The sequence below is a fragment of the Peromyscus maniculatus genome, chromosome 2 (assembly GCF_049852395.1).
Source record: "Peromyscus maniculatus bairdii isolate BWxNUB_F1_BW_parent chromosome 2, HU_Pman_BW_mat_3.1, whole genome shotgun sequence".
NCBI classification, from domain to species: Eukaryota; Metazoa; Chordata; class Mammalia; order Rodentia; family Cricetidae; genus Peromyscus; species Peromyscus maniculatus.
Window position 1 is genome coordinate 81,721,502 of NC_134853.1, and position 23,558 is coordinate 81,745,059.

The following is a 23,558-nucleotide window of genomic DNA, read 5'->3' on the forward strand; positions in this document are numbered from 1 at the left end:
TTGATGCCCTAGTCTGGGAAAGCCAGGCATGGTAACACACACCAGTAACCTATCAAAGCACTGGGGAGACTGGACAGCAGGACCCCTGGGGCTTGTTGGTCTAGCCAATCTAGCCAAATCAGGGTGCTCCAGATTCAGTGAGAGAGCCTGTCTCAAAGAATAAGGTAAAGGGTGATAGAAGACACTTGGCACTAACTTGAGGCCTCCACACACATGTGCACCCCTCTATACACAAACATACATACACACAGGAGAAAAAGGAGAGAAGTGGAGCACACATTGAGACTATAATACTCTGACCTCCCCCCCACCCCAAAAAAAGAGAAGAAGGGTCATCAACAGTAAATAAAGATTGGGAGCCTCTAATCTCAACCCTCAAGAGGTAGATGCAGGAGGATCTCTATGAGTTTGAGGCCACCCTGTTCCACATAGAGAATTCCAAGCCAGGCAAGGATATATAATGAGACCCTGGCTCAAAAAAAAAAAAAAATAGAATTAAAAAAAAAATGGTTTGGACTGCTAGGGCAAACCTGTAATCTGAATACTTGGGAAACTGAGGCAGGATGATTGTTAATTAGAGCCTATTGTAAACACAGCAAATTGCAAGCCAGCCTTGGCTATTAAGCCAAGAAATCCACAGCATGGCATGGCATGCAGTTTAGTGGTCGAGTACCTGCCTAGCATGCATGCAGTCCTGGATTTGACCCCACACATTACTAAATCAATAAACAAACAAACCAAGTAAAGAGGCCAGGAAGATCCATTTGACTTGGCAGTTGGGATGGCGTGGACATTATTGAGAGCGGGTTCCGTGGGAATGAACGGAAGGCAGAGAGGAAAGGGAAGGAGATGTGGTAATGAGCCCCGGCTTCCCCGCTGCAGTCCGGACCACAGGGGCACAGAGTGTGGGGGGCGGGATCGCAGGCTGGGAAGAGGTCGGAGCAGAGCCTGGAAGGTGTGGACTTCCAGCCTGGGAAGTCAGATTGGATTTGAGAAGGAGGCAATGAGTGGCCAGAGCGTTTCCTATGGAGAGGATGTGACATGGACATTTGGAATTCTCAGAAGGGCCTTTCTCTTCTCGGTCACAGTCCCATCCGAGGGATGACGTGGGAGAAGTGAAATGGACTCAAGTTTCCACGGCCACCTTGCAGTCGGGGAGGACCTGTTCTCTCAGAAGGACTAATGGAAATCCTGTTTATTTAAGGGCCCTGAACATTATTCATTGTGAAGTGCCGCACGACCTACGGTGACTCCAGAGACACTCATCCCAATAAAAGGAAGTGGTCTCCTTGTGAATGGAAGTCACAAATGACAAATATTTGGGGAGTGCCATAGAAACAGATACACATCTTCCTGGAATGTGGACAATGGATGTGCTAGCTACCTACTTGATAAAAACAATGTTCTCCCCGATGTTCTACCTCTAATAGAGAAACGGAGAAATATTAAGCCAGAGTGAGAGAGGTGGATCTGCACAGTAAATACTCTTAGAGCAAAGGCCGGCATCAGTGAATGGGGTCTCAGAAAGTCTGGGGCTCTAGACAGCAGAAATTAACAACAGGACCCTACAGTGGGATCAATCAGACACGTTGTTTTCTCTATTCTTGGGTCATTCTTTTTAAAAACAGATTTCTGGCTAAGAGCATACTTGGCCTAGGTAAGTTAGGTTGGTTGGTTTATTTGTTTTGAGACATAGTCTTACATAGCTCAGGCTGGCCTCAGATTCATGGTATAGCTGAGGGTGGCCCTGAACTCTTCATCAACCTCCCCTGCTGAATCCTGGAATGACAGGGCCACCACACTGGTTTTGGTTAGGCAGCCTCTACTCCTTGGCCAGGGAGGTGGACCTTCTGATCAGTAGTTTTACCAGATCCACAGGGAAACCCAGAGAAATATTTTTTCTCACTAGATGAACTGGAAATTGTTTAAGGAGAAAGGGATTGAGGAAAATGGAAAATCCACCGCAAAATTCATTGTTGCCCTCTACCTTTGTTTCCATTTCTACAGTCCCTTCTGAGACACATATCTGTGTTTAGCTTCCAGGGTAGAACTGGAGCCTCGAAGTCACCAGTGACTTTTGTATGTGGTGATTAAGACGCCACACTGTGAGGCCAGTGTTTAAGGTTCATCCTGATAAAGCTCAGCTCACAGTCAATGACGTGAACCAATGCTTCTGGTTCTGGTCAGTTGAGATCCCCTGCTGAGACTTTCACTGCAAGTTCGGGGCACAGTTCCAGCCAAGCCTTAGTTACAAAGGTTGATTAGCAGTAATGAATTAAGTCCCCCCCCCCCTTTTTTTTAACCCTTCTGCTGAGTCAGTGTTATGCCTCTGAGTTGTCACAATCTTCAGCCCTGAATCTTGGAAAATTTCTAAGCATTCACTCAAAATTCAACAGTACATGTGTCTTGTATTGACTGGGATAAGATGTAGATTTGTGTGACAGACAGCTACAGTGACAGTGGCTTAAACATGAGGTTTATTTCTCCCTCCAGCAGACACATAGCCATGAGCCATCTGGTGGTGTCCTCTGGGAGTGAGTCGGGGACCCAGTCTTCTAGAATGTCACCTCTCCTAACTGTAAAGATGGCCCTTGTCCTGTGTGTTCAAAATGGTATATAAAGCTTTACCTCCACAGTTGCATTTCAGGCAGAAGGGTAAAGGAAGGCTGAAAGAAGCAAGGACTAAGGAAAGTTCTAGAAGCTACCTTACAATACTTTTACTTACTTTCCTTTGGTCAGAACAGGCTACATGTGGCCACAAAAAAAAAAAAAAAAAAAAATGCTGAGAAATGTAGGTGCCTAGTTAGGGTTTCTGTTGCTACAGTGAAACACCGTGCCTGGAAAGCAAGTTGGGGAGAAAAGGTTTTATTTGGCTTACACTTCCATATTGCTGTTCATCAGTGAAGGAAGTCAGGACAGGAACTCAAACAGGGCAGGAACCTGAAGGCAGGAGCTGATGCAGAGGCCATGGAGGATGCTGCTTACTGGCTTGCTTCCTAATGGCTTGCTCAGCCTGCTTTCTTATAGAACCCAGAACCACCACCCACCATGGGTTGGGCCCTCCGCCATGAATAACTAATTAAGAAAATGTCTTACAGCTGTGTCTTATGGAGGCCTTTTCTCAATTAAGTTTCTAACCTTTCAGATAACTCTAGTTTGTGTCAAGTTGACATAAGACTAGTCAGCACTGTGGGCTTTCCCCGTGTGACTGTATGCCCTGCTCTGCCGGAGGGATTGAATTGCCATGAAGCAGGGAATTGTGGGAACTGAGCAACGGGGGTGGGTGGTGGGGGGCAGCCTGCTTCTCTGAACAGCTCTTCCTGTGACTCTCATTTTGGCAGCCTGGGCAGACAGGTACCTCACTTGGCTGCTCAGCTGTGAAACTGCTGTTCAAGAGAAGGGTTCAGGTGAATTCAGCACCCTCGGCTAGCCCGGCAGCATCGGCTTTCATTCTGAGAGCGCTTGTTGAGATTCACACTCATGTCAACGGAGCAGCCGTGTGGAACACTCCTGTGTGTCCCTCAGTAGTGAGAAAGGTTGGAAAGGCTCCATCCACTGTCAACGTTGTTCTGAGATACAGCCCAATGGTAGAGTACTTGCTTGCTCCAGGATATACTCTGGGTCTTCACGGACATTCCTCTGATATTTGTCTTGCCTTCACTCACAGTTGGTACAGAGTTCTCTTCATGAAGGAGCCTGGACATCTCCTTGCCCCTGGCTCTTTCCACTTTCCTCTTGTGCTCTCCCCCCACCACCACATACCCTACCGCTAGTCCTCAACCCACATCTGTGTTCCTGGTTTCCAAGGAGTTCAGTGTTTGGAAGGGTTCCTTGTCAATTTAGATGGACTTCATTTTCTTTCTTTATCAACAATGATATAATAGTTCTGCTGCAGATGTACTCATATTGTTTTATATGTAATTGTTGTAAGATTATTGAGTCATTTTTAGATTTTATTTAATTAATTATTTGTGTGTGTGTGTGTGTGTGTGTGTGTGTGTGTGTGTGTGTGTATGGGTGCATGCACATGACTGTATTTGTGTGCAGAGGTCAGAAGAGGGTGTCAGGCTCTTGGGGGTTGTTATCCACCTGCTATGGGTACTGGGAACCAAATTCAAATCCTCTGGAAGAGCAGTGTGGATTCTTAAGCACTGAGCCATCTTCCAGCCCCAGAAACCAAGTTTTTAGTAAGATTGTTCTCTTTTGGATTCAACTGAAAAACACTCAGAAAGAGAAAACATGTATTGGCTTTTGTAGGTCAGAGGGCAAAGATGTAGCAGAGGACCATGGGAAGCAAGAGCAAGAGGATCGTGGGAAGAAGCACTGAGTGTCCATATTGGCCAGCCTTTCCCATCTCCTCTCTTTGTTTACATCTTGAAATAAAGTTGACTTTCAACAGAGCCTTGAAATCTAGGCATTTTGGGGTGAGGAAAAAGAAACTGAACAGCACAGTGAATTGTTGGGACGTGGACAGGAATGTTGATGCCTCTCTGAAGGCATGCAATTGGAGGGAGCCTGGCCTGGCTGAAAAGGCCATGCAAGACCACAGGCCACTGAGCAAATAGGAAGATTGATGTTCTGAGATGTATCCTCTCTCTAGCATGTTTATTTCTCTTTTGCATCCTTAAAAGCCTAGCTAATGTGTGGTCTACCCAACCGAGTTTTCTTCCCATCTTGTAGAGGTTGGAAATTGCATTAGGCTGTGGTCACAACTGTGGTTTCAATTCATAAAAAGGAACCTCGAAGCAGATGATCTGGAGGTGGGGTGGGTGTTCCATTATGGCTTCTTGGCGCCACACTGTTCCTGGCTTTCTGCATTTAGCTGTCCTTATCACATTCTTGCCTCTGTGGGCATTATATGACTGCTCCTCTAGCACCACGTCCCCAACAGAATCGTGAACCCCCAAAGATGTTCACATCCTAACCTCTAAATCTGTGACTGTGGTAAGTTACATAGCAGAGGAGAAATCAGGCTTGTGTTTGTCTGTCTCTGTGGCTATTAGAAAATACCACAGGCATTTTAGGAAGAAAAAAAGTGAATGTAACACAGTTTCAGAAGTTGAAAGTCAAAGAATAGAACCCATTATTCCGGCTTCTGGTGAGGACCCCTTGGCTACTTCTCGCCATGATGATGGGAGTGGGTGCGAATGGGAAGGAACCACGTGGTGGAAGGGGAAATAAGAAGGATTCATGAGTCAGGCTAGCTTTGCCTGCTACAACATGCTGCAGGAACTAAACGGGACCCCTTGAGAACTACATCAACCCCTTTGAAGGGTAGCTCCCTCCGTGACCGAACACCTGTAAGAAGGACCCATCTTTTAGTAATTTCACTACCTTAGTGTTGCCACAGCTAGGGCCAGGAGCATTCAGTGCTGGTGGGGAGCACACTGTCCAAACTAGATCAAGTAGACCAAGAGGCGGAGTAGAATAATGGGGCGGGCTGACTGCAGAAAAACAGTCAGAGAGAGGAGGCATGTACTTCAAAGACAGAGGCAGAGGTCCATGAATCAAGAAATGCAGATGGCCCGAGAGAGGGGGAAAGAGGAGGAAATGCATGCTCCCCTAGAGCCTCTGGAAGGGAAGAGAACTCTGACGAACACTTTGACGTTGGCCTGATGCGCCCCATCCCAACCCCACATGTCGGGTGGTTGACCCATGGATATGCAAGCTAGTGCATATTGAAAGCCACCGAGCTTGGAGCGGTGCCAGGGCAGTGACTGGAAGCTGCTGTGGCACTCTCCCATGAGGGAACCTGGAAGAACAAGAGGGAAGCCAAGGTGTGTGCCACTAACAGCAACACTCCTTCTACACTTACAGAGCTTTTCTGAAAGTCCCTGCCCCCAACACACACACACACACACACACACACACACACACACACACACACACACATACACTCTCTTTTATGTACATGCTGTCCACCCAAACTGCCTCATGGGTGCCTTTGGCTACAGTGAGAGCTGTGGTATGTACGTTTCCGCTAAGCTCATCGCTCTCCCCAACAAAACAACAGGCTTTCATTAAGGAAGAAGGAATGACGCTGGGCGGACAACTTGGGGTTTTAGCACACACACAGCCACAACACAGTGTTCCTCACCCTGCTGTTGCCCCTTCTGTCTTTAGTGTGTCTGGTTATGTGGGTAGATTCCTTGCTCAACTGAGGGCGTTCACAAGCAGACTCAGTGCTTGATTTATCTTCCTGTCCCCGGGGCTCAGCACATTGCCTGGTCCAGAGAAAGTATTTGTGTAAAGCTAGATAGATGAACGCATGAGTGAATTTTAAACAGGGGATGATGGATGTGCTTTATAGAGCCAGGGGTCCTTTGTGTTCTTCCATGAGGATGCTGGGGGACAGGGAGATACATTTTACAAGACCTTTTAGCCATGATCCAAACCATCTCCTGTGTTCTGCAGCTGCACTGAGTTCTTATAGCCTTTTACAGTCTGCTCTGCGATCAGAAGGAACCGAGCAGGCTGGCCAGAGGCTGGTGTGTACCTGTCACAGCCCGTAGATCCTCGATTAACCTTCTGTATAAATTACACTTTCTGCCCATTCGTTATTTTTAGCACAGCAATATCTACTTGGCACCCAGAGACCGAGTTGGGTTTCAGTCACGAAACTACACAGTGGCAGCACATTTAACCCCGAGACGCTGTTTCTTACGATGTTCCCTACGATGTTCCCCAGTTCTGAGACTCAGGTTTGTATGAGCGAAGTGGTGGCCTGGGCCACCCAGTGCCCTTAGCACCTGGCCCAAAGCTACAGGTATTTTGTAAGGAAACTCAGCTTCTTAGACCTGGCTTGCTTAGGCTTCCATAGACTCACGTTCCCTCTAGTCATGACATTTGGGGTAAAACTCGGTTGGTATCGCAACGGTTTGGTTTCACTGTTTTCCTCCTCTCTCTCTCCCTTCCTTCTCAGTTACGCAGTGCACTATCACGACCCAAATCTTTAGCATTTGAACCATACAGCTGAGCTCCCTGAAACCGGAAGAACAGGGGCAGGCTGTGCAGATGTAAGCCAGCCTGTGGTCATCAGGTCACAGTTCTCAACTACCTGGGGCTGCTGCCCCAGAAGGAAGCTCCCTAGGGACATCACCCCCGCCCCGTACTTTTGTTTTTTTAAGTCAGCCATATTTAACACAATTTTGATTTGTTTTATAATCCCTTGAAGTATCTGCTTCCACTTTCAACCAAACAAGCTCAGTAAATGTTGGGTTTGTATTTACAAAGCTGTTAGAGAACACTATTTTAACCCCTTGACTTGACGCCAAGAAGCTGAGGTCCTGGTCCCTGTTTATCCCACCTCCTGTAAGACACTGCCTTCCAAGCATGAGTTCTCAGGGGGTGTTTTAAAGGCAATTAAATTGTCTCTAAATCAGGATACATAGTTAGATAAATAACAAGTGGTTTTCATTATGTTTTATTTAATTCCTGTGTGTGTACGTTCTGGGGAGTGGGAACATGTGTGTCACAATGGATACACAGAAGTCAGAGGACAACTTGCAGAAGTTGATTCTCTCCCCCCACTGTGAGGATCCCAAGGATTGAACTCAGGTTGCCAAACTTAGAGGCAAATACCTTTACACATGGAGCCGTCTGGCTGGGGATCAAAGCCAGGATTTCAAATATGCTAGGTAAGCACTAACACTGAGCTATATGCTCAACCACACCATATTTTAAATTGAGCAGCTACTGAAACTTATAAGAACAAAACCAAAATAGTCTATAACCCTACCACCCAATGACATACTTTCCTATTTTTTCAGTCTTAATCTTCATTAAAGGGTGACCTACTTACAATTCAGATTTGGAGGGAGCAGCAGGCTAACTTAAGTTCTTCGTAATCTTTCAACCTTAGGCAGTATTAGAGAAATAAAAATGTCCCTTGTGTAGGAATACATACATATATACATATGTATGTATATATCATATATATCAACTATATCAACTATAATTGAGATATACATTATAGGGATATATTAAAATATAAATATCTATAATTTCATGCACACACATATTGACCAGTCTCAATTGTTACCACAATAGTACTATGTAACAATTCTATCCACCTGTAACCCCCGGCACTCAGAGGAGAATTATCAATTCAAGAGCAGCCAGGGCTACAGTAGCAAGACCCTTTCAAAACAAAACAAAGGACAAGGTAGGGTGGTGCAAGCCTTTAATCCTAGTACTTGAGAGGTAGAAGCAGAGGCAGATGGAAAGGCAGAGGCAGGCAGATCTCTGTAAGTTCGAGGCCAGCCTGCTCTACATACAGAGTTCCAGCAAGGGCTGCATAAAGAAACTGACTCACACAAACACAACCTCCCACACACTCCTTGTCCGAAGTTTAAAGTTGTTTATTCTTTCTGACTCTTTCGCAAGCTGAGCTCTGCTGAGTGGCTCTGGGTTACAGCATGGCGTTGACTGGACATGCCTTCTAACCATGGGCAAAACTCAGATCCGTTCTTTCTGAGGCCAAGGTTACCTCATCGTCTCTTGGCTCTGGCCAAGAGGTCACGGAGACAAGCACAATGCAAACCTACACAAGCCTCTGTTTGTGCTTCTGTCTTGCTTGCTCTAATTTCATTGGCCAACACACATCACATGGCTAAATCCAAAGTTGAGGGAAAGGAAAGCAAGTCAGTGGCTAAGATCAACATTAGTGGTCCAGGGAAGAAGTCGTTCTTCCTGGGGAGGCAAAGGTGAGAGGGATGGACACACACCACCACCACCACCACCACCACCGCCACCACCACCACATTTGTGTGTGGTGTGTGCTCGTGTGTGGGTATGTGTAAGTGCAATGTCCATGGAGTCGAGAAGAGGGCACCAGATCCCCTGAGGCTAGAGTTACAGGCAGTTGTGAACCACCTGACATGGGTACTGGTACTCAAACTCAGGTCTTCTGAAAGAGCAGCAAATGCTCTTAACCACTGAGCTACCTCTGCAGTCCTCAAGGGACGGACTATGTTAAAGGATAATATCTGAGGCATCTGCTGTGATGCTCTTTTGAGATTTAGGTGAACTCTTGGAACTCACCTGGTCACTAGTTTCATGCATCCTGTCTAAGAGAGTTCTGGCCCAGAACTTGCATTGCTGTGCTTTATAGGTCACCTCAGCTGTCCTGTGTGTGTTGCTCCTGTTCTGCTCTCACGCCTTGCATCAATTTCTCCCTAGAATAATTCACAGAGATGTATGCAGAAGATTTTGCTGAACATTTGGGACAGTAAAAGATTTCTACATCTGCATTCATACCCCTATAGCATTCAGCCCCTCTCATTTGGATCTTATGTGTATTCAACCCACACTCAGCCTTCCTGGTCAACGCTTGCTGGAGAATGTTCTCTGGTTTCAGGAATTCTGATTGCCTCATCTCGTAGCCTTTGTGCAAGCTGGTTCAGCTTTTGTATTAATTCATCCAATGTTTGTATATTGAGAATGTGTGTCCCTCCCCACCTTGATAAATTTTTAATCCAGGTGGAGAAATTAGTAATGCCTGCTGCTATTTGGGGGCCAGGTCATTCTTCTCTACAGAGACTGTTTGTGCATCGTAAGATGTTTATTAGCATCTCCAGTCTCCATTTGCTTGATGTCAATAACACCAGTACTTGTTTCCTTGAGTTATAAACAACCAGAGTAGAGATGCTGCAGCCTTCTTCCAAGAGGAAAGTCACCTCTGCAGAAAACTGCTGCTAAACTGGGTGGTGGTGGAGCACACCTTTAATCCCAGCACTCGGCAGGTAGAGGCAGGTAGATCTCTGTGAGTTCAAAGTCAGTAGTCTACAAAGCGAGTTCCAAGACAGGCACCAAAACTACACAGAGAAACTCTGTCTTGAAAAACAGCAAAACAAACAAAACAAAAACAAAAAACAAAAAGAAAGAAAAAAAGAAAACGGGTACTGTAACCTACAGTAGATTTGATAAAAATGCTGATAAATAAGAGTAATGGGTTAAGACAGATGCAGGGGTGGGACTAAGGATGCCTAGCATATGTAAAACCTTGGGTTCCATGGACAATAAACCAAGCATGGTGGTACATGCCTGTAACCTGAACTCTCAGTAGGCAGAGTCAGAAGAAGTGTGAGGCTAGACTGGGATCCCTGAGGTCCTGTCTTAGAGCAAATAAAACAGCAGAAAGGGGGTACAGAAAAAGGGAAGTCACCCCTACAGGTAACTCTCTGGAAACTGAGGGGTGGGGGCACTTGAGTTAAGGATGGTTCTAGGTGTGCAATGAGTTCCCCAGAGGAGAGAGAAGTGTAGCACGTCAGAGCAGAGAGAGCCGCTGTGCGAGTTAAGCCCAAAGGGAAGCGTCACAGAGACGGAGGGGGTCAGGTGGCACTGAGAGGCGGGATACTTTGGGGTGCTGTAAGTTGCATGGCTCCCACTCTCCCTGAGCAGTCTAATGAGTGGTCGTTTGAGGAAGATACATTTCTCACATCCAGGGACATAAAAAGCCAAGGTTTCAACACAGCCTCACCCTGATCAGTCCATGCCTGTGCCTGATGCCCCTTGCCTCTCAGAACTCTCACTCCGAACTCTTCGTTTCAGTTGTGAATCTGACATACTGGGTAGCCAGTTCCCAGGAGAGCTGAGACGATGGAGAGGAGGCGAACAAGGGAGATCTACCTAGTCAGGTGTCAACTACAGCAAAGCTTCCATGATGGCCATGGGCCATGGCGACCAGCAAAAATGGATGAGTGATTGACCAATGGGTGAATGAATGAATGAATGAATGAACTAGAAATTCAGACCAAAGAATTCAAGAGGATCGGAAGTGTAGTCTTTTAGACAGAAGACATCTATCTCTGCATGATACACCATGCATGGTTGCAATACAACACTGGCCCACTATCCCAATACATGCAATGTGTTTGAACAAGGAATATGTGAGACATTGTGGAACCAATGCAGTAAGAGCTAGGAAAGTGACTGGGGGTGCAGTGGGGGGGGGGACTGGTGTTAGACCTCCTAGCTTGCTTGCATTCTTGTGCTCTGAAATAGCTACTAAACCATACAAATCCTTGGTGATCTCATCTCTAAAATGGGGTTCCCTACTCATAAAGTCCTTGGGAAGGTTAAATGAAATAACCCATATGTATTAGTAAGGGTTCTTTAGAGCAACAACTTATAGAGTGAATACATATGTATATGGGATTTATTGGAATGACTTACAGTCTGCAATCCAGCTAATCCAACAATGACTGGCCGTGAACGGAAAGTCCAAGAATCCAGTAGTTGCTCAGTCCACAAAGCAGATGTCTTAGCTGGTCTTCAGTCTATGCTGGCGTCCCGAAGAAGAAGGCTCCAATACCAGTGAAGGAATGAATATGCTAGTAAGGCTACGGCAAGCAGGCAAAGAGCAAAAGCTTCCTTCTTCTGTGTTTTTATATAGACTTCCAGAAGACGGTGTGGCTGAGACTAAAGGTGTCTTCCCACCCCAAGATTCAGATCAAAGACATAGGTCTTCCTGACTCAAAGGTCCAGACTAGAAGTGGATTCACCCACTTCAAACCGAGCAGAGAATCTCTCACAGGTGTGCCCTCCATTTCTGGTCTGTAGTCCATTCCAGATGTAGTCAAATTGACAACCAAGAGTAGCCATCACACCGTGTGGGTTAGTTCTTAGAACAGTGAGCAAGTACTCAACAGCTAATCATTATTCCTGTCATTATTATACTAGAAGAGTATAAATGCTGGGCTTTGCCCCAAGCACAACCATAGCTGGAATATTCTCAGAGTCTCTTGGCAGTGCAAAAAAGTTCCCTTCTTGAAACAATATGGAATAGTTGAAGCAACTAAGGAACTATCCAGAAACAGCAGTTGCCTCTGTCCCATTCATTGTGTCTGTTTTGGGCAGTAGAGGTCCCTGAGGAAGAGACAGCAGCTCCAGGGTTCTGGCCACCAGCCACTTCTAAGCAGTATACTTCCTTTGAGGAACACTGGCCTTTTCCCCTTTGCCCTTTGCCCTTTGCCCTTTGGCCATCCAAAGAAAAGAGATGTTCTTCTGAGATAGCTAGGAGAATCTGAAGCTGTTTCCTTCCGGTCGTATGTCCTGAGCTGTATGAACACAATCTACCCCTGAATAAGAAATATGCACATCATCAGGGTTGCTGGGGTGCCAGGGCAATGGAAAGATACCAAACATGTTGCAGAGCAGTGGCCATGAGGCAATGGAGGCAGTCCTGGGTGGTTTTCCTTTGATCGGTGTCTTCCTGGCAACCAAGTTGGATGCACAGGATACTCCGTAATGGAAAAACCTTGGCCTGGTTTCTCAGTGTAGTGAACAATGGAAGGTACAGGTTGCTCCGCAGGAAGGTGGCTGCTTCCTTGCCAATGGATGGCAGGACAATAAAGCGTCTTGTCCTCTGTTTGTGTGTCTTCCAGGCTGGAGCAGGAAATACAAGCGCTCGAAAGTGAAGAGTCCCAGATATCTGCCAAAGAGCAGCTCATCCTCGAGAAACTGAAGGAGACAGAGAAATCCTTCAAGGACCTGCAGAAGGTGAAGGAAAAAACGCCGGATTTCTCTAACGGCAGGGAATGGGAGGCAGCCCCCGGGAGAAGCAGGCAGAGCCGTGGTTCTCAGCCTTCCTTTTAATACAGTTCTTCACGGTGTGGTGATACCCCAACCACAAAATTATTTCATTACTACTTCATAACTGTATTTTTGCTACTGCTAGGAATTGTGATGTAAATATCTGACATGCAAGATAGCTGATATGGGACCCCCAAAGGGGTCATGACCCACAGGTCGAGAACCACTGGGCTAGACTGTAGTCGAGAAATCTGAACGGTACACTGAAGAGGGCAGAAGTGCCAGGAACAGGTTCCATACCAGCAGCAGAGAGGCCTGTCTTCATTGGGAGGCATGGAGACGAGTCTGTTAGGGGAATGCTATGTATTTGCTACTGTCTACACCCCATATCTCCCAAATGTCTGAAAAGTCTTCAAATTAGGTGCCAGAATTGTAAACCTTTTAAGCAGAATAGACAACCTTGGGTAGCTTTAGTTAGAATTCGCCTTTGGAGCCTTTCCTTTATGAAAGGGCTAGAGGCAACTTTGTAGCAAATGGGCGGGACTCCCAATACAAACCCTGTAAATGCATGGAACTCCCCCAATTTAAAAGCAAATGGCTCTTAGCGGTAGCACCAGAGAGGCCCTAATTTCTCATGACCCCACTTTCTGCCTCCTGTCTTTGTGATAGGGAAAAAAAAAAGCTATATAAAATTAAGTTCAAGATGGGAATTTTCTAACATAGCGTCTCCAGCACAACTCAGAATTGTTGCTGGATGATGATAAATTGATTGACATCCGGTGGAGGTTGAGAATGGTAGATCCTTAACTGATCCCAGAAGAAAAGCAAGCTTGGGTCTTGTCTGCTGCCTGCCCGGTTCTGGCTCTGTGTCTGGGGGGTTGAGGTTAGGATACACCACATGCACACACAGTGACACTCTGTCCTGCTCTTGTCTCCACAGAGTCTCTCCACTGCTGATGGAGGTAAGTGCACTCTGCCCTGGCTATACACGGATGCTTTCCTCCCGGTCTGCTGAGTGCTTCTCATTCATACAGACTCACCAGGAGAGAGATGTGAACTGGCACTTCCTAAGGGCATCATCCCAGGCAAGGGGCAGCAGCCTAGCTGGCAAGGGCCCCAAGGGGTCCACGTTGCCATCTTTACGGCCTCTGCTTTTTGACTTGATGCTTCTATTAGCACACGGGCCAGCTTTTTCCCTCAGCTCAAGCCTCCCCTAAAGACTTGCTGTCCGGACTTTTCTTGAAACGGGTCGGCAAAAGAATGTGCTCGAGTCAGCTAAGTCCCTTGCAGGAACCAGCCCATCCTCGCCAGTCACTAAGTCTCCAGGTCACATCAGAGGTGATCTGGTGTTCAGGAAACCCTTCTAAGGCCTCTGGAGCTTTCTTTTGAAAGGATGGAGGGCCTCATTCCCTCCATCATCCTAGGCCACCATAGCCTCTCTAGCCTTCCAGGGAAACTGGGCGAGGCGTAGTTTCCCTTTCTTCCATATCTGACCCTGAGCCCTGGCAAGTGGGAATAGGACTCTAGTAGCCCTATTCCCAGCCAGACAGAGGGACAGGTCCTTCTCCTCTCCCCTCCTCTGCCTTCCCGGGATGTGGGGATGAACATGGGACTATGCCTCTGTGTCTCACTGCATCCCCTGACCTCAGCTATAAACTCCAAGTTGCTGTTTTCATCGTGGCCCTCACTAGACGGGCTTTGAAATGCAAGGACACATGGGAGCATCAGCTGCTACCTGCCTTTCCTGTGGCTCTCACACCATCAGCCTCTAGCTCAGGAAGATGATGGGGGTCAGAGAAGTTGGCATCAGAACATTTCCCATTGTCATTGAGGGGAAAAAATGGAGGACAGTTCTTAAAAATGTGATGATGTGTAATACATTTCTTCTGGATCAACCACAGACCAGATATTTGCATGTAGGACAGTTCTGACGGGTGCAAAAGACAGGCAAAATAAAGCAACAGAGAAGGTATCATGAACTCCACCCCCTCCTCCCCAGCAAGTGAAAGCCCTGGATTTGAGCTCCCTTGTAGGTGATCTTTGAGAAGGACATAAATGAAACCTTCTGTTCTCAGAACCCAAGGCAGGGACCCACCAGCGGGAACTCTGGCAGAAAAGGACCAATCGCATTTTCTAGGAGAGAAGCCCAGCCCCTCTAGGTTGTGACTCAACTGGGACACAGATGAAGGGGGTGGCCACAGGGACCTGGGAGCTCTGCACAGAGAGCGGCCGAGGTTATGGTATCAGGGACGTGGAATCGCGCCCAGGCCATGCTGGGGCTGGAGCATGGACCCACAGACACTTGCATCTGCAGAAGTCATGTTGTCCTTTCATGCTGTACCCTTTCCTGCCTCCTGCTACCCCATCCTCTAACCAGGACCATCCTTGGACCTTTCTCTGGTTGTCAGGGTAGGGAAGGAATCTGTATATCCTGCCCCTGAGCTGGCTGTGTCTGGCATGGATATCTGAGTAATCTACAACTTAATAACCAAAATGGAGTCAAGTTGTAATTTGTTACCGCTGTCTCCTTCATTTACATCCCAAAAGCCCTGCTCATTTCCTTCTGAGGCCTTCCCAGTGTTTTCTCTGGACCCTGCAAGCATTCAGAGTCAGGAGGCATCCTGACAAAATACTTTGGAAGCTCAGAGATGGGTGACCTCAGACTTAGGAGGATATGATTTTCAGGGATCCTCAAGAGCTATTTCTGTGGTCTTACCTGTCACCCAACATTGTGATTCCTGACCCCTATGGTTCTAAGCCTTCGTGACCTCCATCAGTCGCACCTAGTAGCAAAGGAAGACGTCTGAAGAAGGGCACACAGCACACATACTAATAAGAACATAATCCATGTCAAGGTCATTTTATGATCTGAGAATAAAACCCCCAAACACATCCCACTTGGGGGTCATTGAGAGGTCTATTTTCAAATTCTTTGTTTCAAAGATTCTAAGTTGATGAGACCCTCTTAGAATCAACCAACTTGTTACTAAGGCTTAATAGGAAATTATTCTAGAATGATGATACTGAAAGGAAAAACCTCAGTTTCAGAGACATAGACATGCTGGCTACAGAATCTAGTTCTAGCTTGGACTGTATGAACTGTGTAGATGCTGCAAAGAGTCAATTCCAACGTCCTCTATCTATGAGTGCTGAGGAGGGTAGGTATGTGCCTGTGTGCGTGTGCGTGTGCGTGTGCGTGTGCGTGTGCGTGTGCGTGTGTGTGTGTGTGTGTGTGTGCAGATACACACACACAACGGGTCTTCTTTGGATACCCCCCTGTATATGATCCCACATATATTAGAGGAAGTGGTAATATTGTTGAGTCTTTGATGGTGTTTGATATTATGGAAGCCCTGCTTGGAAGAACAGTTCATTCTACTCTTGGTTACAATTTCCTGAACAAGCTATGATGTGTCCCTCTGCTCTTTAAATAACATGGTTACCTACCAGAACCTTGAGTGTTTTATGTGAGTATAAATTGCATATGGTATGTGCTTTAGTTTCGTCTCTGCTGCTGTGATAAATACTAGGACCAAAAAAATCAACTTGGAGGAAAAGAGTTTATGTTAACTCACAATCTCAGGTTACAGTCCATCATAGTAGGGAAGTCAAAGCAGCAGGAACACCAGCTAGTCACATCACAGCCACAGTCAAGAGCAGAGAGAAGTGAATGCCTACCTGCATATTCGAACTCAACCACCTCTCTTCATGTAGGATCCCCTACCTAGGAGATGGTGCCACCCACAGTGGGCGAGTCTTCCCACATCAATTAACATAATTTCCCAAGGGGCTGTAGAAATTGACTGTTCAGCATTTAAGAGTATTTGTTGCTCTTGCAAAGGACCCAGGTTCGGTCAACGCCCACAATGTGCCCTCCAATTCCAAGGGACCCACTATCATCTTCTGAATTCTGAGGGCATCAGACATGGATGTGGGACACATAATACATGCAGGCAAAACACTCATATACATAAAGTAAATCTAAAAAAAAATGTAAGGCAATTCCCCACACATATGCCTGTAGGCCAACCCAATCTAGAAAAACCCCTCCTTGAGACCGTTTTCCCAGCTGGTTCTAGATTATGTCAGGTGGACAGCTAAGGTAGTCAGCACAGTATATACCTACAGTATGTATCTTAAGTGAAGCCTTGGCAAAACAAGCAGAGGAGCATGTGCATCCTGAACCTATCCCAGTCTTGCTGTTGGCTGCTGAGCTTAGATTCCTGTCCTGTCCCAGTCGATGGTGTCCTGGAGCCACACCGAAACCTCCACACCTTGACTGGGAAATCTCAATATTTGGTTGTCTGTCTCTCAGTCATGTGTCAAGAAGAGTTCTCATCAAGGCTGCGCCTCCAGCTCTCGCTGTATGTGATCTTCATAAGTACTGCAGTGTTTCAGCTGTGCTGGAACAAAGATGCGCTCTGAATATCTGCCTCATATGTGCTGGGCTCCATCTTCTCTGACAGCAGAGACAATGCTGAGAGACCCCTGGTGTTGACAGAAAAAGGGCACCTTAGTGACTAAGGCCAGCTAAAGACCATTTGCGATTCTGTGTGCTGAGCTTTCAGACTTCCTGGCTATTTGACAAATAAGGTTTAGTTCTTTCTTCTCCTTCTTCTTCTTCTTCTTCTTCTTCTTCTTCTTCTTCTTCTTCTTCTTCTTCTTCTTCTTCTTCTTCTTCTTCTTCTTTTCCTCCTCCTCCTCCTCCTCCTCCCGTTTTTTTTTTTTGGGTGGGGTTGTTTTGTTTTGTTTTTTGTTTTAAGACAGGGTCTCTCTCCATATAGTCCTGAGTAGAGCTCGCTCTGTAGACCAGGCTGGCTTCAAACTCACAGAGACCTACCTGCCTCTGCCTCCTGAGTGCTGGAATTAAAGGTGTGCACTTGATGTCCTTGAGGAGGCTACTCTGATCTCCCTCTGATGTCTCACTCTCCATCCTTTGTCTCCTAGCAGAAGTCACATAGCTCCCAATCCCCCAAGAGTCGTGGTCATTGGGCTTGTAGCTGGTGGACATTAGACAAGGGTACCTTCATTATTCATTCACTTCTGGCCAGAAGCAGCCTCCTAGAGTAGAACTGAATATAAGCCCTGAGCTACAGGCTCTTTCAGAAGCACAGTCTTGTGTCTGTAAGTGACTTTTGCTTCTATCTGCTAAAATGTTCACCCTAGCAGCACTATGTTTAACATAGAATGTACTAGGCGCATGTGAGGCCCATCTCTGATGTCTTACTTGGTCTTGATGGCTTGAACCTCTATTTCATTTGAATACAGAAAGTCACGCTTGCTGAAGTCCCATTCCAGAGATGTCTGGAAGTCTTTAGTGACACTAGAAGGTCTGCAAATCTGATCTGCTCATCTTCCCTCTCCTCAGCTGCTCTAGTCCCTCATAGCTTCGTCTTCTTTTCATCAACCATTGCTAGCAAAATACTTCTAACCCCACCAGACTGGCTCATGTCAAGCTGCTGCTGCTGGCCCTGCCTTGTGCTTATCTGGGACATGCATACCTCCCCACAGTGAGAGCGTGAGAGAGGGAGACATCTGCACTCTGAGTTCAGGAGTCATAGAAGCTCAAGGTTAGAGAAAAATATCCAGTGTTTGTATGGCTACTCAACCCCTGGCTCCAATCCAGACTCATCTTCACAGATTCCCCTTCAGGCATCTTTATAGCAACCGCCGCCCAGCCTGACTTCCTCCCTGAAGTAAAAGGATATTCAAATCTGGCTTTCCTGCCCGGGATCCGAACTCCAGTGCCTGTGCAGCTGGGAAAGGAGAGAAGGAATATGAACCTTACTCCAGTCCAATGTCTTACCGCTTTCCTTGTTTGCTTTGCTTTGGAGGATTGTTTGAGACAGTCTTAGACTGCAGCCCTGGCTGGGCTGGAATTCTACACACAGTAGGCTGGCCTCAAACTTGTGGCAATCCTCCTATCTCTGCGTCCTGAGTACTGAGATTACAGGCATGCACTACCACATCTGTCCAGGTGTTGTTGCTCTTCTTGTTTTAAGTCAGGGCATTACTCTGTAGCCTGGGCTGGCCTGGAACTTGGTATGTTACCCAGGCTGGCTTGAACTCTGGCTATCCTCCTGCTTAGCCTCCCAGATGTTGGAATTACAGGCATAAAAAGACATCTAATCTGCATTGTGTCCTTTTTTTTTTTTAAATCCCACATGGTTGATATGGAAAAAATCCATTGTCTTAGAGAAATTCCACCTTTGCCCTAAGAACATGATGGTCCAATACCAGTACATCCTGCACTGTTCAGACTCATATGTGAGTCAGTGCATGGCCTGGTTGCCATAGAGTGAAACTGATCCTAGTCCAGAGTCTGTTTATAGGTCTTTCCAGTGTGAAGGCTAAAAAAATGGGAGGGGGGAGTAAAAAAAGATCTGCCAGTGCTAAAGCAACAGAATAGGTTAAAGAGGGTAAGGAGCCGCAGTGATGACCCAGCATCCAAGAGCATGGACTCTGCAATCATGAGGACCAAATTTCAGATTCCAGCCCCAACATAATGAGCTGGGAATCCCTGTAATGCTGTCTCCAAGGGTTGATAGAAACAGAAAGATTGCCGGGGTTTGCTAGCTTCCAACCTAACCAAGAATATGCATGCCCTCAGGTTCATGGAGAGACCTTGCCTAAAAGGAATAAATGGATAGTGATAGACAGAGGGGGGCCACCGGACAACCTCTTCTGGCCTCTGTGGATGCATGCATGTATACACACTCGTGTGTACACTCAAGATACACACATACTTTTTTTTTTTAAGTTAAGGTAGGTATTCAATGGGAAACAGGCAAAGAACTGATGGAGACCCGAAGTGGGAGGAGTTAAGGCTGCCATCCAGGATCCTGAATGAACTGTAGGCAGGAAGCCACAAGACAGAATACAAGAGAAGCTGCAGATGGGCAGCAGCACAGACTCTGGTGCGGGTATGTCAGGGACATGGAGAAGTTCCATTCGACTACTAATGAGTGATTGTCGTTCCAAGACCCTTGGACTTAACCACGTGAAGGCGTAGCATCGTACAGAGCCCAGCTTTCTAGCATCTTCTTCTTTTGCTTCCCTGCTTCTCTCTGGGAGAGGCCCAGGTCTTTTTGTCTGGCTCCAGGGCTTTCCTTATCTCTTCTGATACTTTGGCATACCAGTCAGTGTTCATTCCCCCCCCCCCATGTCTTACCTCCTAAGTGGGGTTGTCAAGGTGTTTATCCAAGTGCAGCTGAGGGTCTCCCTCCTCAGTCCGGTAACACATCCTCTGCTGAGCCAACAGTGAGTTCACTTGGCAGTGTTATTTGGAACCTCAGCCTGAAGTAGCAAAAGCATGGGATAAAGTCTGGAGTTTTCTCTAGTGTGTTTAAAATGTGGTCCTCTGAGTGAATATATCTCAGAAAGCTCTGTTTCCGGTTCAGAGAACATGCTTGACTTTCCTCCACTTTCCCTGCATTTATGTTTTATTGATACAATCAGGGACTACATAAACCAGATAATACAGTTGGTGGGCAAGCCACAAATGTGTTTCTAAAATTTTGTGTTGATTCAATATAGATCGATGTCCTCTACAGTCTCTATGTATCAATACACAATGGATTGACTGAGCTAAAGAAACACTAAAAACATTTGTCACTCTTTCTTAGATATGAAGAAATTATATTTTGGAAGTAACAGCATTTAAAAATTTTCAGAATGGATTGCTTTCCCACTCACTCAGAAACTGCCTTCCACTGTGACCTTGCTTTCTTCTTGGCTTTAGTTCTGGATCTTGTCATGAGTTGTCTTTGTATCTATACTACAGAAGAGCTGATTTTACTTATTAACAATATACGTTGAGTACACACTTGGTGCTGGCCTAGGTCCCCGGGAAGTCATGATGAGCAGAGAGCAGTCTCTGTTTTCATTGGGTTTTCTAGTCTAATAGGACAGGAAAGACAGCTAAGAATCATAGGAAATGTACTTAGACTAGAGTACCGACCGAAGTACCGCGCTGCAGTGCAAACACAGATGTCCTTAACCTGGAAGACATGGCTTTATCCTGGGAGTGACGGGGAGGGGCTGGGGGTGGGGTGGCACCTAGGATTCGTAGGATGCCACGCGTGCGCAGAGTGGATTGCACAGGGCTGAGCCTGGCGTAGATGCTTTTGTGTTTCAGAAAAGTGATGATGATGGCGGGGAGGGCATCAAGTGTTAGAGACAGAGAAAACAAATGATAGTGCTAACAATTTGGAAAGGAAGCACGGGGGCAAGTCAGAGCAAACCCTTCCATGCGTTTACCTTTCGCCTGGGAATCATCAGGCAGTGATTTGTAAAGAAATGATCTAGACCAAGAGTGTAAACAGCCATGTAGGTGAAACTGTTTTTATAATTTTCAAAAGTCATTTATGCGTTGAAATATCTTTTGCCAGAAGAAAACTACAGAGCAATATGCGAGCCATTAGACTCACTTTGAAAAATAGATTTTTCTAGTTAGTATTTAGGGGCTGCAAACGAGTCCGGTTCTGTTATTGTGCAGTAGCACAGTAACTGATTCTTTTAAAAACTTCACTTTCATAGAAAGAAAAAAAGAACTAGGTAGTGGTGGCAGACACCTTTAATCTCAGCACTCAGAAGACAGAGGCAGGCGGATCTCTGAGTTCAGGGCTAGCTTAGTCTACAGAACGAGTTCCAGGACAACCAAGACTACACAGAGAAACCCTGTCTCAAAAATAAGAGAGAGAGAGAGAGAGAGAGAGAGAGAGAGAGAGAGAGAGAGAGAGAGAGAGAGAGAGAAGAGAGATAATATATATATAGTGTGTGTGTGTTCAGAGATTATTTCAATTTTTCTGAAAAATAGGTTTTGGGTTTTTTTGTTTTTTGGATTTTTTGTTTTTTGGGGGGTTTTTTTGGCAGTAGGGCATGTAATTGGTCTTTCAAGGATAGGGATTCTTTTGGGGAGTTTCAGATGGATAAAAGCACCCAGTGGGGCAGGGAACTCAGCAGTAGCCACTGTTACTTTTCTCTACCAGAGGGTGTCAGTGTATCAGACTCGTCTAGCATGTCCAAGGCCCTGGATTCAGCCCCAGCATTGCAGGGGGAACAAGGGTAGCTCAGGATGGAGAGAAGAGAAGAGGAACACACTATTCCGTGCACATTTCAGTGGGTGTCCTGTGCTTGCTCGATTGTACCAATTTGGCAATGCCTCTAGGAGCTGGGCTGCCTTTGCTCCTTTCCACCGTCTGGACTCGTCCTGGGCTCTGGATCTTTCTGATGACTCTTCCCATAGACAGACACTCTTGGGGCTTGGGCTGTCTGGCCAGCATCCCTCCTGCCTCAGTGACTCTGTTGACTTCCAGCCACTGGGCTAACGCTTGGCTTTGTTGATTCTGATCCTCTTGTCCATTATGTAGGGCAAGCAAGTTGCTGTCTGGGCAGTGAACCCACTGGGCCTCCCAACACTGCATCTGTTGTATTCCCTGTTTTCTGCTCCCAGATGCTGTAAGTTCTATTTCCTCTCAGCTCCTGACCTGCCAATCTGTTCACCCACAGCAGATCCATCACCAGGGCAGGCAGGGGCCTGCAGAGCGGCTGGTAAGTCCTGCGACCCTTTTTAGCTTCAACTCCAGGACTGTCCAGGGGGCTTGTGCTCTTCTGAGCATGGTTTATGAGATGGGGTCCTGTTGTTCTCACACAGGGAGGCTCCTCCTTAGCTCAGTCTCAGACGGACAGTGGCCACACAGGGCCGGCCGTGGCCCCGTAGGCAGCTGAGAACTAGTAGGAAGGAGTTATAAAGAAATCATAGGGCACTGTCCCTCCAGCTTTGGTGGGAAGGGGACATAATTTTCTAGTATCTGTGGTCATTGTACCTAGCTCTGCTCTTAAGGTGAACCTGTATTATGTCTCCAGTTTTTTGTTTTTTGTTTTTTTCCTCAATGATGTTGTACATCCGGAAAGGGGCTGTGATTGAGGCTGGGTGGGAAGGATTTTCAAAGCGTATGAATCTACTGAGAATCGAGCTTTTCCCGTAATATGAGTATGTTCCACTCACTCTTCACTTTTCTGGAGTTCTTAGTTATTGGGGGATATTTGGGGAGGAAAGCAGAAATTTAAGGAATGTGTGCTTCTTGCTAATGTTGCTGACCATAGGGAACTGTACAGACTCCGTATTTGTGAATGTAGAACATGAAGAGCCACACTCATAAATGCCCCAGAGATGAGAACATAGAAACATAAACAATAACTCTCTCCACCAACCCATTTGCTCTGCTCAGAAAGATGGGTGAGGGTGAATGAAGGAATGAGTTGTCCTGAGTTGTACTTAGTGGCAGTGCAGGCAGATTCAGATATGAACACTGAGTTTTGGTTTATCTGATCTCGGTACATTTTTGTTTAAAATAAGTCTCACAATGACATAGTTACTAAATCAAAATAATCGTGGGCTTTTAAACCAGAATAAACCTTATACAGGTTAACCTGAATTTTTTTTTTGAAGCAAGAAGTCCCTCCTTATTTTAATATAAGGCAACATAGAAAGCTAATCATTGGCACGGTGGCATGTCCACCAACTAAATTTCAGTGACTAACAGACGTCTTTCAACACTTCCTTACACATTGCTTTTTCAAGAATTCTGGAGCCTGGTGGAGCTGTAAGTGACATTTGGCCACACCCAGGACAGGTCCCCAACGCTGGGGATCTAGAGTCAGGGTGAGCTAGAACTGAAGCTCGAAGTTCTAGGAAAGACTCACTAGTGGTCATGCTGAGGACTCTTCGGAGTGCCCCAGGGTGGATGTCTAAGGTCAACTGGGGTAATAAATATTGAAAAATCACGTCTTCCTGTTATACAAGCTTGGTGCTGGTGGATCTTGGCAATTGGTGGCAAGAAGCTTTTTGGTTCTTTTCCTCAAAGGACATGTATGACCACGATAAAGGGCCAGTCAACCCACAGAGAGGGTATATGCAAATTCATGTCAAGAGGTAGAAATGGAAGCTGGGTCTGATGGCCCCCACCCTTAATCTCAGTACTCCGGAGGCAGAGGCAGAAGGATCCCTGTGGGGTTGAGGC

The 23,558-nt window shown here is 46.3% G+C and overlaps 1 protein-coding gene across 8 annotated transcripts in view; it reads left to right on the forward strand.

Moving 5' to 3' along the window:
• Positions 1 to 23,558, forward strand: part of Palm2akap2 (PALM2 and AKAP2 fusion) — a 477,882-nt gene that overhangs the window by 255,049 nt on the left and 199,275 nt on the right. For all 8 annotated transcript variants that reach the window (XM_016003786.3, XM_016003787.3, XM_006985282.4 and 5 more), the window contains 2 exons: positions 12,387 to 12,501; positions 13,475 to 13,496. In XM_016003786.3, the coding sequence (XP_015859272.1) occupies positions 12,387 to 12,501; positions 13,475 to 13,496 (137 nt within the window). The remainder of the gene's footprint in view (positions 1 to 12,386; positions 12,502 to 13,474; positions 13,497 to 23,558) is intronic.